The 15,359-nt window shown below is 42.7% G+C and overlaps 1 protein-coding gene across 1 annotated transcript in view; it reads right to left on the reverse strand.

Annotated features, from left to right (window-relative positions):
* sbf2 (SET binding factor 2) overlaps positions 1-15,359 on the reverse strand; it is a 185,299-nt gene that overhangs the window by 66,206 nt on the left and 103,734 nt on the right. The window contains 1 exon segment of the mRNA XM_079496397.1: positions 8,530-8,598. Within this exon segment, the coding sequence (XP_079352523.1) occupies positions 8,530-8,598 (69 nt within the window).

Genomic DNA, 15,359 nt, shown 5'->3' on the forward strand with positions numbered 1-15,359 from the left:
AACACGACACGAAAGGGTACAATAACACCGAGTCAGACAGTGATGACACCTGAAGTCAGGGCTCACTAGATAATAAATGCCAGAGATACTGTTAGAATAGGGTATCACAACACAATGCAAAACTTCTGTCTCTGTAAGAGACACTACAAAGGTCGCATGGGATTTAGGTAAACTTTAGCGAGTGAGGCCGACTGACTGTGGCGGTCTATAGTCTGGCATGCAAAATACAGTAACTCCTGACAAACAGTTCATAAGTGATGACACCACCATCAGTTCTACATTGGCTGCATTAAGGCACAAATCTCCCGCCGTCTGAAGCATTAGTATAATGTCTATCATAGTTGGCATTCCAAACCCCCCGAGAGGCCTGTGAAATGGGGAAAAGAACAGATCGAATAAAAATAAATGTGGGTCATTAGTAATAGCTCTTCAATTTCAACATTGTCTGTCTCTTTTCCAGCATCCTGTCTCTCTTACTCAGATTCTGGGAGCAGGCTGGTTCACTGCATGGATGCTTCCCACGTTCTGGACTCAGAGACCTGAGGGCCAAGGGGACGGACGGTAGCTCTTTGACCATCAACACAGTGCAGGCTCTGCCAAACCCTAGCTGGCCAAGAAACCCAAACAAGGACTTGACCAATGTCTGACTCCTGAAGTACTGTTTCCTCCACTTGGGCAGTGGAGGAAAACACTATTTATCCAGAGTTTGGTATGCGACCGGGGTAATGTTGTTGACCGTTTGGTATGCGACCGGGGTAATGTTGTTGACTGCACATACCACTAAATAACCCATTCTGGGCTGGAACCCCTTTTGGTGTTAGCATTATGTTATGCTTTAGCTATTGAAAAATAGCAGATCTACAAGTGGCGCGCTACGAGCTTGTAGATCTGCTATTTTTGAAAAATCGAAGAACGACATAGAAACATAGCTTTTTCAGAAAACTGTCAGGTCAAAATGGGATAAATCAGAATGATAGTAATAATTCTAATCTCTTTGCCCCTGTTAAGTGTTGACCTGATGCCATATGTAGTCCTGAAGAAAGCAAGGATGTTACAGAGACACTGGAGATGGAGTCACTTGGAGGGGGGAAGGAGGGAGAGGGGTGAAAAGAAAATCCTGGGAACTGCACTTGTGTCCTACGTATGCATAGAAATTATGTTATTGTACTGCTTTTTCCAAATAAAATAAATATTATAAAAGAAAAAAAATTCTAATCTTGTGGATCTCTGGATCTACATGGGAACAGCATGGGATCTCGGACTTCATGTGGCTAGCCTGTGACGTCAGAGAGAGAGAGAGAGAGAGAGAGAGAGAGAGTGTTGTCATCCTGCAATATGATGGGTATCAATGTTGTTTCTGGCTCTCTAGAAGAGTGACAGTTTCCTTTTAACGTCACAGAAATGGACAGAAAAACTTTGGAGTGTGTGTTGCCTTAGTTGCTTTGTGTTTATGCTGCTGTATGTAAATAGTGGAAATTCCCAGCAGCCAAATAGAAATCTCCTAACATTTAAAGGACAGTATGGGAGGGGCAGCGGTGGCCGAACGGTTTGCGGAGCGGTCTTGTTATCGGAAGGTCGCCGGTTCGAATCCCCGGACCGGCACGTTAAAATTACCACCGCTGAAGTGCCCTTGAGCAAGGCATTGAACCCCTACCATGAAATGTTCTATGAGCAGGGTCTGGCTGTAAACAAGCATCTCGAGCTTAGTCCATTCACCCTGGGTAAACAAAGAACTTTGCTTTGAAACAGACATGGTGCTAGAGTCACCAAAATACCTCCTAAATTAGACAATATGAAAGTGATGGTGTTGATTTACAAATGCCCTCTTATGTAAGATGATAGTTTCCACAAGAATGACAAACTGGCAAATTGCTGCAAAAAACTTGAAAGAAGAAAAACTAATTTAAAAGTTCAATTCAATGTTTTCTTGGGGGGAAATTCAAAGAGGAGCCAGGCTTCAGCGTCTTCTTAGTAATGGATGGCCAAAACTCTCACAGTATCTGAGGACAGTTGGGTGAAAAACACACTGATCTAATGCCGCCTTTATCTAGTGCCAGGCGTGCAGTGACCAGCCTAATTGCACTCACAGGGGTCCAAACTCAAGACAGCATGACAATCAGTGCTGTAGGTCACGGCCAAATGCAAACGCTAATAACCTGACTGGCCTCCTGGACATGGTATAGACCGATACCAGCTGTGATATGACAATAATTTGGTAACATAAGCTCTTTGATGAGTTCATGAGATACTGAAATCAACTTGTCCATCTAGCTAAAATAATTTATTTTGTTTTGTTTTTTTGGCATTTCTTTATTATGATAGATACAGTGCAGTGCGAAGAGATAGGAAGAGAGGGCGGTGACATGCAGCAAAGAGCCTTTGGGTCTTTTCTGATTCTAACTCGCGCCAGCTGTGAGAAGGACTTTAGCTTGACTTCCTGTATAATATAGTATGTGCTCTTACTCTGTGATCCACTGGGTGCCCCTGGCTGATTATTTAGAAACTACTTATGGTTATCTTAACCCATTTAGGCCTGACGTCGAAATACAAAAAAATAAGTCTTCTGAAAGAATATAATATTTTTGTGCCGCGTTTTTACGATTTTTCAAAAATAGCAGACCTACAAGCTCATAGCGCGCCACTCGGTGGCGCGCTATGAGCTTGTAGATCTGCTATTTTTCAATAGCTAAAGTATAACATAATGCTTAGTTAAAACACCAAAAGGGGTTCCCAACTTCCCGCCCAGAATGGGTTAATGCATATGCAATGCAAACCACTCAACATTAGAGACATGGACACTGGTGCTGAGGCATTTTTTCAAAGCTGTATGAAATGCATGTGATCTAACACAAGGCATGCCCTAGAGCAGCGGTTCTGAAACCTTTTTGGCCATGTTACAGTTAAATGCCACTGACCTTGTCCTTTTTTATTTGCAGAGGTTTGCAAGTTCTGCGCATTTCACAATTTAGATATTATGTCCACTAGGGGGAGTAGAGAGCTATATAAAATCTCCCAGTGGTAACAGTCCATGACGCATATGTATTATTTCACCTGGCGCCGCTAGTTCGAATCCCGGATTATACAACATTTTGTCAAATAAATGCATACCGAAGTAGCCAATAAATATATATGGTATTAAAAGTCCGGCCGTGCTGGATATGAGGAAACAAATCCGTGTGAATAACTTTTTTTGTTTTGTTTTCTCGCTGTGAATGAAAATAAAACTCCAGTCCCCTCCCCTAGGTGATTAAACAAAAAGGAATCACCCTCCCCTATTAATTAATCACATCACATCACATCACATCACATCACATTTACCTCAGTATTATTTATTCCTAACTTTAATCTGGTAGCGTTTTTAAGTGATGTGAGAAAATAAAGTGACCGAAAAATCAAGCCTGCTGTGAGATTCTGCTGTTACCTCCCGACCTAGCTGAAGCACCCCCCCCCCCCCCCCATGGAAATATAAATTGCATAAGCTATATAGAGACATATATTTCCTTTTTATCCACAATGAATGAACATGGCAAAATATATGCAGCATAGGCTATATTCTGCATATACTTGCCATATATTGGCATTATGTTAACACAATCTGTGCCAAGACGTAAAGTTGCGTTTTCTTTTTATATATATATTTGTTTCATTTTTCTGACGTGCACGCGATGTGCACATGGATGTGCCCACGGTTATTTATTCTTTCAATTGTCCCCATATTTTTGGCAACTGCACTGCGTTTCTGTTTAACAGGTGGGGCAGATTGGGTTAATATATTTAAAATAAAACCATAGCACCACCATTAGACTTTTCATGTTGCTCACCCCCTAGAAGGCGTTTTGGAACCCCTGCCCTAGATGAGTGCACATTCAACACCTTTCATCCATCATTACAAAGCTTCTTCAGGCCTCACATTTCTACTCAAATTCACAAATGTAAAAACAAATATGCGTAGAGAACAGGACCATACATAAGTGAGCCAGGATAATTAATAGTAACAGTGTCCGAAACTCAGAGAAACGTGAAGAGTTGTCAAAAATGTCACACATTTGGAAAATGTCCAAATAAGCTCCCCTTGTGGGCATTACATATGTTGTATAAGATAGACTGGGATGCATTGTGTAACATACCATTAACATTAGGTGTATGACTAATGTGCGTGTGTCACAAGGTGAGGCCTAGGACCTTAGGTGCATCATGACGTCAGCAACCAACAAGAACATGGACTTTATATATAAGTCTGTTATAATACATTTAATTGTTTAGATCATTCAATGTTTAAACCTTGCCAAATAGTATATCCAAGTGCAATATGCAGTAACAAACTAAAACGTTCAATTTCTAATAATAATAATTGATCTAGGTTGTTCTTTTCTATTTTTTGCTGCATGATCTCGTTACACAATGCATGATGTTTCACAAGTATAGACCAGGCTTAAAGATGGAGTGCCATGATTTTTTTTCCACCCTAAAACATGATCATCAGGTCTTAGGGTCTTGGGGGTTGGGAGTTCCAGACCCACAGGAACGCACCCAGGGTGCCGGCCCGGTTCCGGCGAGCTGCCCCACGTCCGAAACAGTAGATAAATGACAGAGTTACCATGTGGGGGTCCCCAGGGGTGGGGGGGAGTTCCAGATCCCCAGGAACGCGCCCAGGGGGCCGGGCCGGTTCCGGAGTGCCGCCCCACGTCCGAAACGGTTGAGAAATGACAGAGTTTTATTCTCCCGTAGGTTTATTCTCCCGTAGGCCGACTAGGCCGGCACCGCTACAAGGACTTTTGGTGTGCGTAAGCATCCTCGTGCATACCACATGGTATGCGACATGTGAATAATAAAGTCCACACAACAAGGGCATTTATGTAAAAAGCATAGTTTAACTGATGGATTCATAACACTGGGAGAGCACACTGGAGCCGTCAGTGACAGACTGACAGAAATAATTCAAAGCGATGAACTGTGGCCGACGTGTGCCTGAGGTGTGGATTGCTACCGCCAGGATGACAGGAGCATTTCATAACCATTGCTATGGAAAACAAAAAAAACATTTGTTTTAGTTATTGATTAGTTACGTACTGTAGCTTTGCGGCTCACCTAGTTGTGCAAAGTGTAACCTAATAACGGCAGCTGGACTGCATAAGCAGAGGTGGAAAGTAACTAAGTACATTTGCTCAAGTACTGTACTTAAAGGACCACTTCACCACTTTTCAACATCTCTTCATATAATTGGTCCTCACTAATGTTCATGATAAAACACCACCATTTTTTCCTACTCAGTCTGTGTCTCATAGGAAGGCTTTGGGCAGTTCGGACACCCGTCCACCAGTGACACCATCATTAGGCATCATTTTTTTTTAAACAAGATTTGTTTTAAAATATATTTAGATTTGTATTATCGTGAGAACGATGGCTTCAACTTTTGCATTGCAACTTTTCAGGAAAAGAAAGCCTGCCGTTTCTATTAGCTTGGATTCACCATCGATGATGTCACTGGTGGACGGGTTTCTGAACTCCCACAGCCTTCCTATGAGACACAGACCGAGTAGGAAAAAATGGTGGTATTTTATCATGAACATTAGTTAGGACCAATTATAGGAAGAGAAGTTGAAAAGTGGTGAAGTGGTCCTTTAACCCATTTAGGCCTGACCTCAAAATTTAAAAACATTCTTCTAAATCCTCCAGTTTTCTGAAATAAATGTTTTCACGATTTTTCTAAAATAGCAGACCTACAAGCTCGTAGCGCGCCACTCGGTGGCACGCTATGAGCTTGTAGATGTGCTATTTTTCAATAGCTAAATTATAACATAATGTTTAAAACACCAAAAGGGGTTCCCGCCCAAAAATGGGTTAAGTACAATTTTGAAGTATTTGTACTGTACGTTTGTGTCCAATTTACAGGTACTCTTACTTCTACTCTACACTCGGAGCCAAAATGTGTGCTTTTACTCCACTACAATTATTTGAAAACTTTAGCTACTAGTTATTGGCAATTTTAATTTTGATTAGAAAACATACCATAAACCACTTCAACTTCAACCCTATACGGCCATTTGAAAATAGCAGATTTACAAAGCTCACAATGGGTCGCGATGCTACGCATTGTGAGCTTGTAGATCGGCTATTTTCAAAATATTTTGTACACATTTTGAACTTGTGAAATGGGACATTCTGCAATATGAGTACATTTACATTTAGTAGGCCTACTTTAAGTACATTTTGATGCAGATACTTTTGTATTTTCACTTGAGTACATTTTTAATACGGGACTTCTACTTGGAATGGAGTACATCTAAATTGCAGAATTTATACTTTTACTTAAGTAAAACATTTGAGTACTTTTTCCACCACTGTGCTTAACCCATTTTGACCTGAGATCAGATTCAAAAAATGTCTTCTACATCCTGACAGTTTTCTGAAAAAGCTATGTTTCTATGTCAGTCGTCGATTTTTCAAAAATAGCAGACCTACAAGCTCATAGCCACTCGGTGGCGCGCTATGAGCTTATAGATCTGCTATTTTTCAATAGCTAAAGCATAACATAATGCTAACACCAAAAGGGGTTCCCGCCCAAAATGGGATAAGCCACTGTAGTAGCATTAGCGTCACCCAGTTACTTTTAGTTAGCGGCGACCACATTCACATCCATACTGAATGTGTTAAGAATATAACTTCGCTGTATGAAATGCGGTGAGCAAGCGCTGAGACCCATGCCATGCATGTCTCTTTGTTAACTTAGACATCTGATCAGCATGGTTTCGCTTCCAATATGTAAAGCTGAAATGAAATGTCGTCTGAAAAGGTTGTGACTTGTGAGACAGGGTGGCAGTAGACAGCATCTTTGCAAAGACTTCTTCGTTTTATGTGGATGTAGATGCAGTGGGAACTCTATATGGTTATATCTGAGTCATAATGAACTCTATAGAGGGTATGCACTAGGGCATTCACTTCTAGTCACTTCTAGTCAAAAAAAATAAAAATAAAACTTTTCTTTCTTTTTTTGAGTGGTGCAACCACTCCAAGGAACAGCAATGTCTGTGACCTGTGACTCGTGTTAACCTATGTTTGTGTGTGACTCATGAGTACCAGTAGGGGCGCTGTTGTGCCAGAAACAGAGACAGAGAGATAGTATTGCACTGTTGCCTGCTAAAGGGGTTCCCGCCCAAAATGGGTTATTTGAGGAAGTTGTGTCAGCCTATCCCATGTGAACTAGATGGGTCACATGGTGCTGGCAGACATCTGGCCGGTCCAGTGTGTCGGGGTATGCTATCAGTACCCAACACAAACCAATGTGGACAGTTGTGTCTGCACCCATAGCAACAAGAAGGCTGTGGGGACATATTTGCGGTGAAGGCTGCAGCAACACTGACTCCATCATTCGGGTTGGAAACCACAGACCAGCAGGTCCTCCAAACTTTGCTGTGAGGTCCAGTTCGTTTCCCTTTCTTTTTTTCTTTCTTTCTTTACATGTGGCCCAGGCGGCTGCTTGCATGCTGGTCCAGGTTCAACTAGGGTCAAGGCTGTGTGCCTGCCTGCTGGTCCAGGTTCAACTAGGGTCAAGGCTGTGTGCCTGCCTGCTGGTCCAGGTTCAACTAGGGTCAAGGCTGTGTGCCTGCATGCTGGTCCAGGTTCAACTAGGATCAAGGCTGTGTGCCTGCCTGCTGGTCCAGGTTCAACTAGGGTCAAGGCTGTGTGCCTGCATGCCTCCTCTAGGGTCAAGGCTGTGTGCCTGCATGCCTCCTCTTCGTGGAATTGCTGTCAGCTCCGAGACTTTCACTGGCGTATGCATTGACATGTTATTAACCTCTAAGTCTGTCCTCAGAGGACATATTGTACTAGTCTGTGTGTCCTCAGAGGACATATTGTACTAGCTGTGTTGGAACAGAGTGGCCCACAATAAAGGCTCCAGGATGCATCCCACAGACAAGTGATCTGATAGCATCGGGTCTCCATAAGGCTGCTATTATAAAACCACACATGTCACACCATTGCTTAGAAAATAGAAATCACACCTGTGTGAAGTGAGGGGCGCTCTTATCATACATCACCATGCATCATCTCATTCCGGCCAATCAGAATTTGCATCCTCACCTTCGTCTTCAATGTTTGTTACGCAATGTTTGTGATTACACAAACACTCAAAGTGTCCATTCATTGTCAATGGCATTTAATGTTTGTGTAGAACAAAGTTTGTGTTTGCACATACACCAAAAGCTGGACATAGGAGGGACTATCAACCCTCAAAAACGCAGGGAGAGAGAGTGAGACTCAGACCACACTTAACTTCCATAAAAACAATTTTCCTTTTCCCCAACGCCAAGTGATTACTCATGGGGGAATTGTTGTAGCCTGGCTAATAAGCCAGACTCCGCCGGCAGGCAATTTTTTTTTGCCAACGGCTGATTCGGTCTGGCTTATTCGCCAGGCTAGAATTGTTGGGTCTCTGTAAAAGTATGGGCTTGACCTGAACTGTAAAGTGAACTTTTGTTGTGAATTGGTGCTACAGTATATAAATAAAAGTGACTTGACATTCCTTACCCGGTAAAAGGCTGTGGTCAGGGGCAGCAGGGCAGCAGCCACAGTGAACTCCTCTGAGCTGGAACAGTCCTGCAGGTGAAACAACAGGTGGAAGTGAGCAGGGAGTTAACACTTAGGGCCTGTTTAAAAAAATGCGAAAATATCTTCTCTTCTCCATCAGATCTAGTAGATCTGATATTTTCACATCATTATAATTATTAATGACATGCCTAACATACAGTAGGGACGACAAGTTAAAAGTCGCTAAGACACATGTTGCAGACCCTCGAAAGGTGGCCCACAAACAGAGTCTAGAGCCTTGCTCCACAGTAACAGAGTCTAGAGCCTTGCTCCACAGTAACAGAGTCTAGAGCCTTGCTCCACAGTAACAGAGTCTAGAGCCATGCTCCACAGTAACAGAGTCTAGAGCCTTGCTCCACAGTAACAGAGTCTAGAGCCTTGCTCCACAGTAACAGAGTCTAGAGCCTTGCTCCACAGTAACAGAGTCTAGAGCCTTGCTCCACAGTAACAGAGTCTAGAGCCTTTCTCCACAGTAACAGAGTCTAGAGCCTTGCTCCACAGTAACAGAGTCTAGAGCCATGCTCCACAGTAACAGAGTCTAGAGCCTTGCTCCACAGTAACAGAGTCTAGAGCCTTGCTCCACAGTAACAGAGTCTAGAGCCTTGCTCCACAGTAACAGAGTCTAGAGCCTTGCACCACAGTAACAGAGTCTAGAGCCTTGCTCCACAGTAACAGAGTCTAGAGCCTTGCACCACAGTAACAGAGTCTAGAGCCTTGCTCCACAGTAACAGAGTCTAGAGCCTTGCTCCACAGTAACAGAGTCTAGAGCCTTGCTCCACAGTAACAGAGTCTAGAGCCTTGCTCCACAGTAACAGAGTCTAGAGCCTTGCTCCACAGTAACAGAGTCTAGAGCCTTGCACCACAGTAACAGAGTCTAGAGCCTTGCTCCACAGTAACAGAGTCTAGAGCCTTGCACCACAGTAACAGAGTCTAGAGCCTTGCTCCACAGTAACAGAGTCTAGAGGCTCCACAGTAACAGAGTCTAGAGCCTTGCTCCACAGTAACAGAGTCTAGAGCCTTGCACCACAGTAACAGAGTCTAGAGCCTTGCTCCACAGTAACAGAGTCTAGAGCCTTGCTCCACAGTAACAGAGTCTAGAGGCTCCACAGTAACAGAGTCTAGAGCCTTGCACCACAGTAACAGAGTCTAGAGCCTTGCACCACAGTAACAGAGTCTAGAGCCTTGCTCCACAGTAACAGAGTCTAGAGGCTCCACAGTAAAATCCTCAGCGTTAATTCAACTCAGAAAAAGTAACCGTTAAGGTCCTTTTTCACACTGTGAGCACAAAAGGTTCAGCCCAGAGAATCCAATTATTAACTAGACTCAACTGTAGATGATATCGTCTCCACCCGGCCGAAGGCATGGGGAGAGAGTATGTGTTTTGCACTCCTTGTGTGCGTGCGTGTGTGCATTTTCCAGAATGGCCTGTTATAGCGCCACCAAGAGGCTGACTTTTGTAAAACACATTTTTGTCTCCACCAGGCCGAAGGCATGGGGAGAAAGTATGTTTTGCACTCCGTCCGTGTGTGTGTGTGTGTGTGTGTGTGTGTGTGTGTGTGTGTGTGTCTGTCCGTCCGTCCGTTACCAGCTAATCTCCGGCACCGTTAATCCGGTCAATGCCAAGTTTTGCACACACACTCCCTGGATGCCAACGATGAACCTCTGCCCACATTTTCCAGAACGGCCTGTTATAGCGCCACCAGGAAGCCGACTTTTGAAAAACACATTTTTTGATATTACTCCTCCAGATTCTGTCCAAAAATCCTGCAAATCGTTACACAGTATCTCTATAGTCATGTGTTCAAGACGGATCTGTCCGATATTTCATATTCCATCCTAATTGGCTAACATTGGCTTTCGAAGTTTGCAGGATTGGCCCGTTTTGAACAAAAAGCCTCAAATCAAGAACGCAGCGTACAATTACGTGAAATATTTCACAGACTTTCCTACTAGGCTGAGGAGTATATCCCACCCTTTTCACATTATAGCACCACCAGGAGGCCACAACCTGACCTGGCCGGGTGGAGACCTGATTTTATTTGATTTGATTTGTATTAAGGATCCCCATTAGCTGATGCCATAGCAACCAGCTAGTCCACATCAAATAAACATTCCAGTACAAGTACACAATTGTTAAAAAGTCAGTAATCAACACACATTAGTTTGGAAAAAAGCAAACAGAAATTGCTAAAATTACAAGTGAGAGTGGAAAAAAACAAAGCAACAACACACAACACTTCACTGTATCAAGGGGGCAAGAGGGGCACTTTATCTAGTTTGTAACTGTTGTCAGTCTAGAGGAAACAAAGTATTATTATTATAACAGCTATTGTATCTATTTTTAAAACAGCCGAGGCTCTCTGTTAAGCAGCAGATGAACACAATGAGAGATTAACTATGGACAATTCAATAAGGGACATTCAATACAACTGCAGTAAACATAAACTTCCTGTTACATAAAGATGCTTTGCTCTGTTTAACATCACAAGACTGTGTTGTTGTGCTATTGGACCTTGGGCAGAATCACTCCACTTTTAGGACATATGCTTTCAATAGACTTATATAATCCCTGGCCTGACAGAGTTTTGAATTTATTGGGAATTTTACATGGTGAACGTTTGAACGTTCCTGAAGCGGATTACCATACTGTATATACACTGAAGATAACAAACCTTTTCCCCTGACAAATAACTTGTAAAGTGTATAATATGGCCTGACAGACAACCTAATCTGCTTCTACTTTCACATTTAACCTATTTTGGGCGGGAACCCCTTTTGGTGTTAGCATTATGTTGTGCTTTAGCTATTGAAAAATAGCAGATCTACAAGCTCATAGCGCGCCACCGAGTGGCGCGCTACGAGCTTGTAGGTCTGCTATTTTTGATCGGCTGACATAGAAACATAGCTTTTTCAGAAAACTGTCCGGATTTAGAAGACATTTTTAGAATCTGATCTCAGGTCAAAATGGGTTAAAATATAGCAAATAAAAGGAAATAATTACACATCAATAAACTGTAGGGTTGACCACAGTAAGGTCTGGCTAATATTGAATGTGCTCATAATGTTTTGAAAACTTAAATGCTGTGTCCATTGTGATTGTTATGTAGACTTAGATAGTATTTTAAACAGACTTATAGCATGTTACGTAGACAGCACTAGAATTGCATTTTTATGTAGTCATATCACTTTATAGTACACATGTATAATATATAATATAGTATAGTATGTATAGTTTACATAGATACTCCACTGTTACGTTCTTAGCTTACGCATGTTTTCATGATACTTTTATATATGTGACGTATGCCATGCTTTTTGTTATTGCTTAATGTAAGTCACTCTGGATTAAGAGCGTCTGCTAAATGCCTAAATTGTAAATTGTGAAGCACAGGGGTTCTCAACCCGTGGGTCGCGACCCCTCGGGGGGGGGGTCGCCAAATTATTTTTGGGGGTCCCCAAATTATAAAAAAAAAAAAATGTGCAACTGAATGGCTGGAAAATGGAAATGAAGAGTTTACATATAGTACATGCATACACCTTCCCTAATGATTATATCTGGTTTCAGTATTTATTTATGGTGTATTGTCAATTTATATTGGGGGTCGGGAGGGGGCGGGGTGGGGGTCCCGAGAGACATTGCCAAAGCATTTCCGGGGGTCCCCGGGCAAAAACGTTGAGAAACCCCTGGTGAAGCAGACTATCAACTATCTAAAAAGGCAAATTAAACAGACTTCTGCATGCTGTCTATTATTTATTGAAGTTCATTTACACAATATATAAAACTGACTTTGAATTTGGGATCTTTTGAGGTCTGTGTTTAGCTGAGCATTCCAGAGAATGGCATCTAGGCTAATTGTACCACAATAAGAACCTTGGTGCAGAGGGGACATGGGTTCTGACAGAGATCACAGAGACGTAGGAGAATAGGACACAAAAGGACCTGATTTGGACCCAGAAGTACTTCATACACAGGAAATTGGTACTTAACTCTCGTAAGCTTTGTTGGGATTTATTTGTTGAACTCTGTAAATGAGAATGGTTGCCGGAAACTTGATTTAAGACCATGTCAAAACAACAGTGCTGATCCTGATCTGGTGGCTCGCCTCATAACCCCCAGGGGGACCCCATAGCCAGGGAATATAAATCACGCGCGCACAAAGTTCCTCATTTTCATATTAACTTTAATGTCATGTTTTGCTCAAAAGGGCAACTAACAGATTATCCGAGTCTTCAATTTTGGCGGGCGAGATGGGGAAAGGATCGTGACAGGAATGCTGTACTTCCCCATCAGTGGTCGGCTGGGGGGCCTCCCCTGTTCCCCCCCATCCCTCAAAAAACGCAGGAATGCACAGAGAGCAGCAAATGCAAAACACACGTTCCTCAGTTACACATGAAAGCCTGGCCCCCCATGGACAGCGCGGCATACTTTCTGTTTTATTTTTCTTGTCTCCAAGCACTTTTACAGTTATTTGGGTTGTGGTTAAAAAGTCCCTTGCTTGGAGCGGCATCGACGCATTGTTTACCAGCATCCTTTACAATGCCGCCGGTTACAGGAGTTCATGGAACCCAAGTGAAAATAGAACAGCAAGTGGAAGTGCATGCGGAGAAGGAAAGAAAGAAATCGGCACATTTACGGTTAACAGACTGGCATTATTCATATGGAAAGACTAAAAAGGTCAGCAGTACTGCTGCGTCTGTGGCCAACATTTATATTTAATACTGAATTGCATCGAATAGAAACCTTTGACGACACGAGCTGAGGCCGTCGACACCGAAAAAGCTGCAGCCCCACTTCAGATGATGGAAAGATACACAGTCCTACTCAGGACCAGGCTCTGCCTTGCTATGTGTAAAGAAAATAAAAAAAGGCTGATTACACACAGCCATATATCAGTAAGTACATAATTAGGTTTACTTAACCACTTAGAAACCCCATATACTTAGTTGACCATAGTCCCCCAGGGGTCTATGCTAAATACACGTCTCCTACACTAAATATCTTTGTTGAAAATAGCTTATCTACAAGCTTACAGATTTGCAATTTTTGCACCGAATGTCTGCCCCAGAATAGAGATTAATCCCACTCCATTATCATCTGCAAACATTGCGGCTGATAACTCTCCATTGGCAAATCACAAAACAATATACAAATACTTTTTCAGGCCGATAGAGTAATCAGATATGCACCTTTAAATCAGCAATCAACAGAGTTTTGAGATTTAGTGTAGTTGAGTTGCTATTTTGGTTGTTTCACCAGCATAAACAGGTACATTACGGGTCATTTCTTTTACAATTTAGGCAACTAGCAGATGTTCTTACCAGAGTTAGTTACAAATGCATGTGAGAACATGAAGCATGAAGTCTAGTCAAAGGTAAATAGTGACAGAGTGCAAATAAATCAATGTAGTGCATCAAATAAACTGAGATACGAGAAAAAAAAAGTATAGCAGAAAATAGCAGATGCAGGTCTGCTATTTCCACTATCTTCTTAAATGGTAAAGCTATAATTTCTAGGCTGTGTTTAGAACTAAAAAAAAAGTTTGGGAACCACTGGACTGAACTGCATACGATCTAAATAACATTCTTAGCATTTGTGGTCCCGAGTGTAAAATTTCATCTCCTATATACTCTGTATTTTTAGCTGCAGTTCTTGACAGAGACAAAGGAATGTGCACCTACTGTACAGTATGACTCAGGACCCTAAGCATCCTGGTACAGCTCCAGGCATACGTGCATACCCAAACGTACAGTATATCATGGTGGGGGGGGGGGGGGGGTGCATGTGTGTGTGTGTGTGTGTGTGGGGGGCGGGGGGGGGGGGGGGTTGTATAGGAAAGGGACGGGGGGTAACAACCTCCTTCCCTTCGTTCCCTCTTCCCCTCCCTTTATCGCTCTCTCTCCGTTTCGTTCCCTTCAACTGCAGGCTGTGATTCATGATGAATAATAAGGCCAGACTTTCTGACAGACACGTACTGTACTGTAAACTGTACACAACAAGCCAGTCAAAGAGCGTGCACACGTGACAGAGGAAGGGCACGACCACAACAAGAGAGAGCACGTGAGCTTCCTGTGCCGCGGCTCTACACATCTTTTGTGCTTTCCAGGAAAGCTCTCATGCAGGACGGTCAGTCAGAGAAAGAGGCATGCTTAATATGATGCTTTAACGACACTACTGAGGTGCCCATTTGTTAACTTGCAGGCTGTTAAATTTAATCAGAGTCCGCGTCATTGCCGCTAATAACACGCAGAGGGACATGTCCTACAGCTTGCCTGTGTACATACAATGACACACACAAATGTGCACGTGCACGCTTGCACGCGCACGCAAGCACGCAAGCACGTGCGCACACGCACTCACACACACACACACACACACGTTACACACATGTGTAAATAATGTATTTTGTTGCTGTATTTTGTTTTTGTTGTTTTTCATACCTCTGTTTGATTACTTTGTCTATTTACTATTTGTATATTATCTTTGGTGAGAACCACCATCCATGGGTTTCTTTTCTCACCTGCACATATTTCTCTTTTATTGATGTTACCCTTTTGTGACAAAAGCATGAAGCACAAATGGTGTAAATGTTTATGTGGTTAATCTGTTCAACATCCACGGGAAATTATCTGTACTGTACAATACGACATGGGAATGACACACAGGACAGCTTCCCAGTGTCTTTGTTACATAAAGGCTGGCTAACAAGGTACTGTAACTAACGCAGACAAGAGGAAAAGGTTCTCTCTCACAGAAAGAGCCGCCCTAATTT

This window comes from Electrona antarctica, assembly GCF_951216825.1.
Source record: "Electrona antarctica genome assembly, chromosome: 3".
NCBI lineage: Eukaryota > Metazoa > Chordata > Actinopteri > Myctophiformes > Myctophidae > Electrona > Electrona antarctica.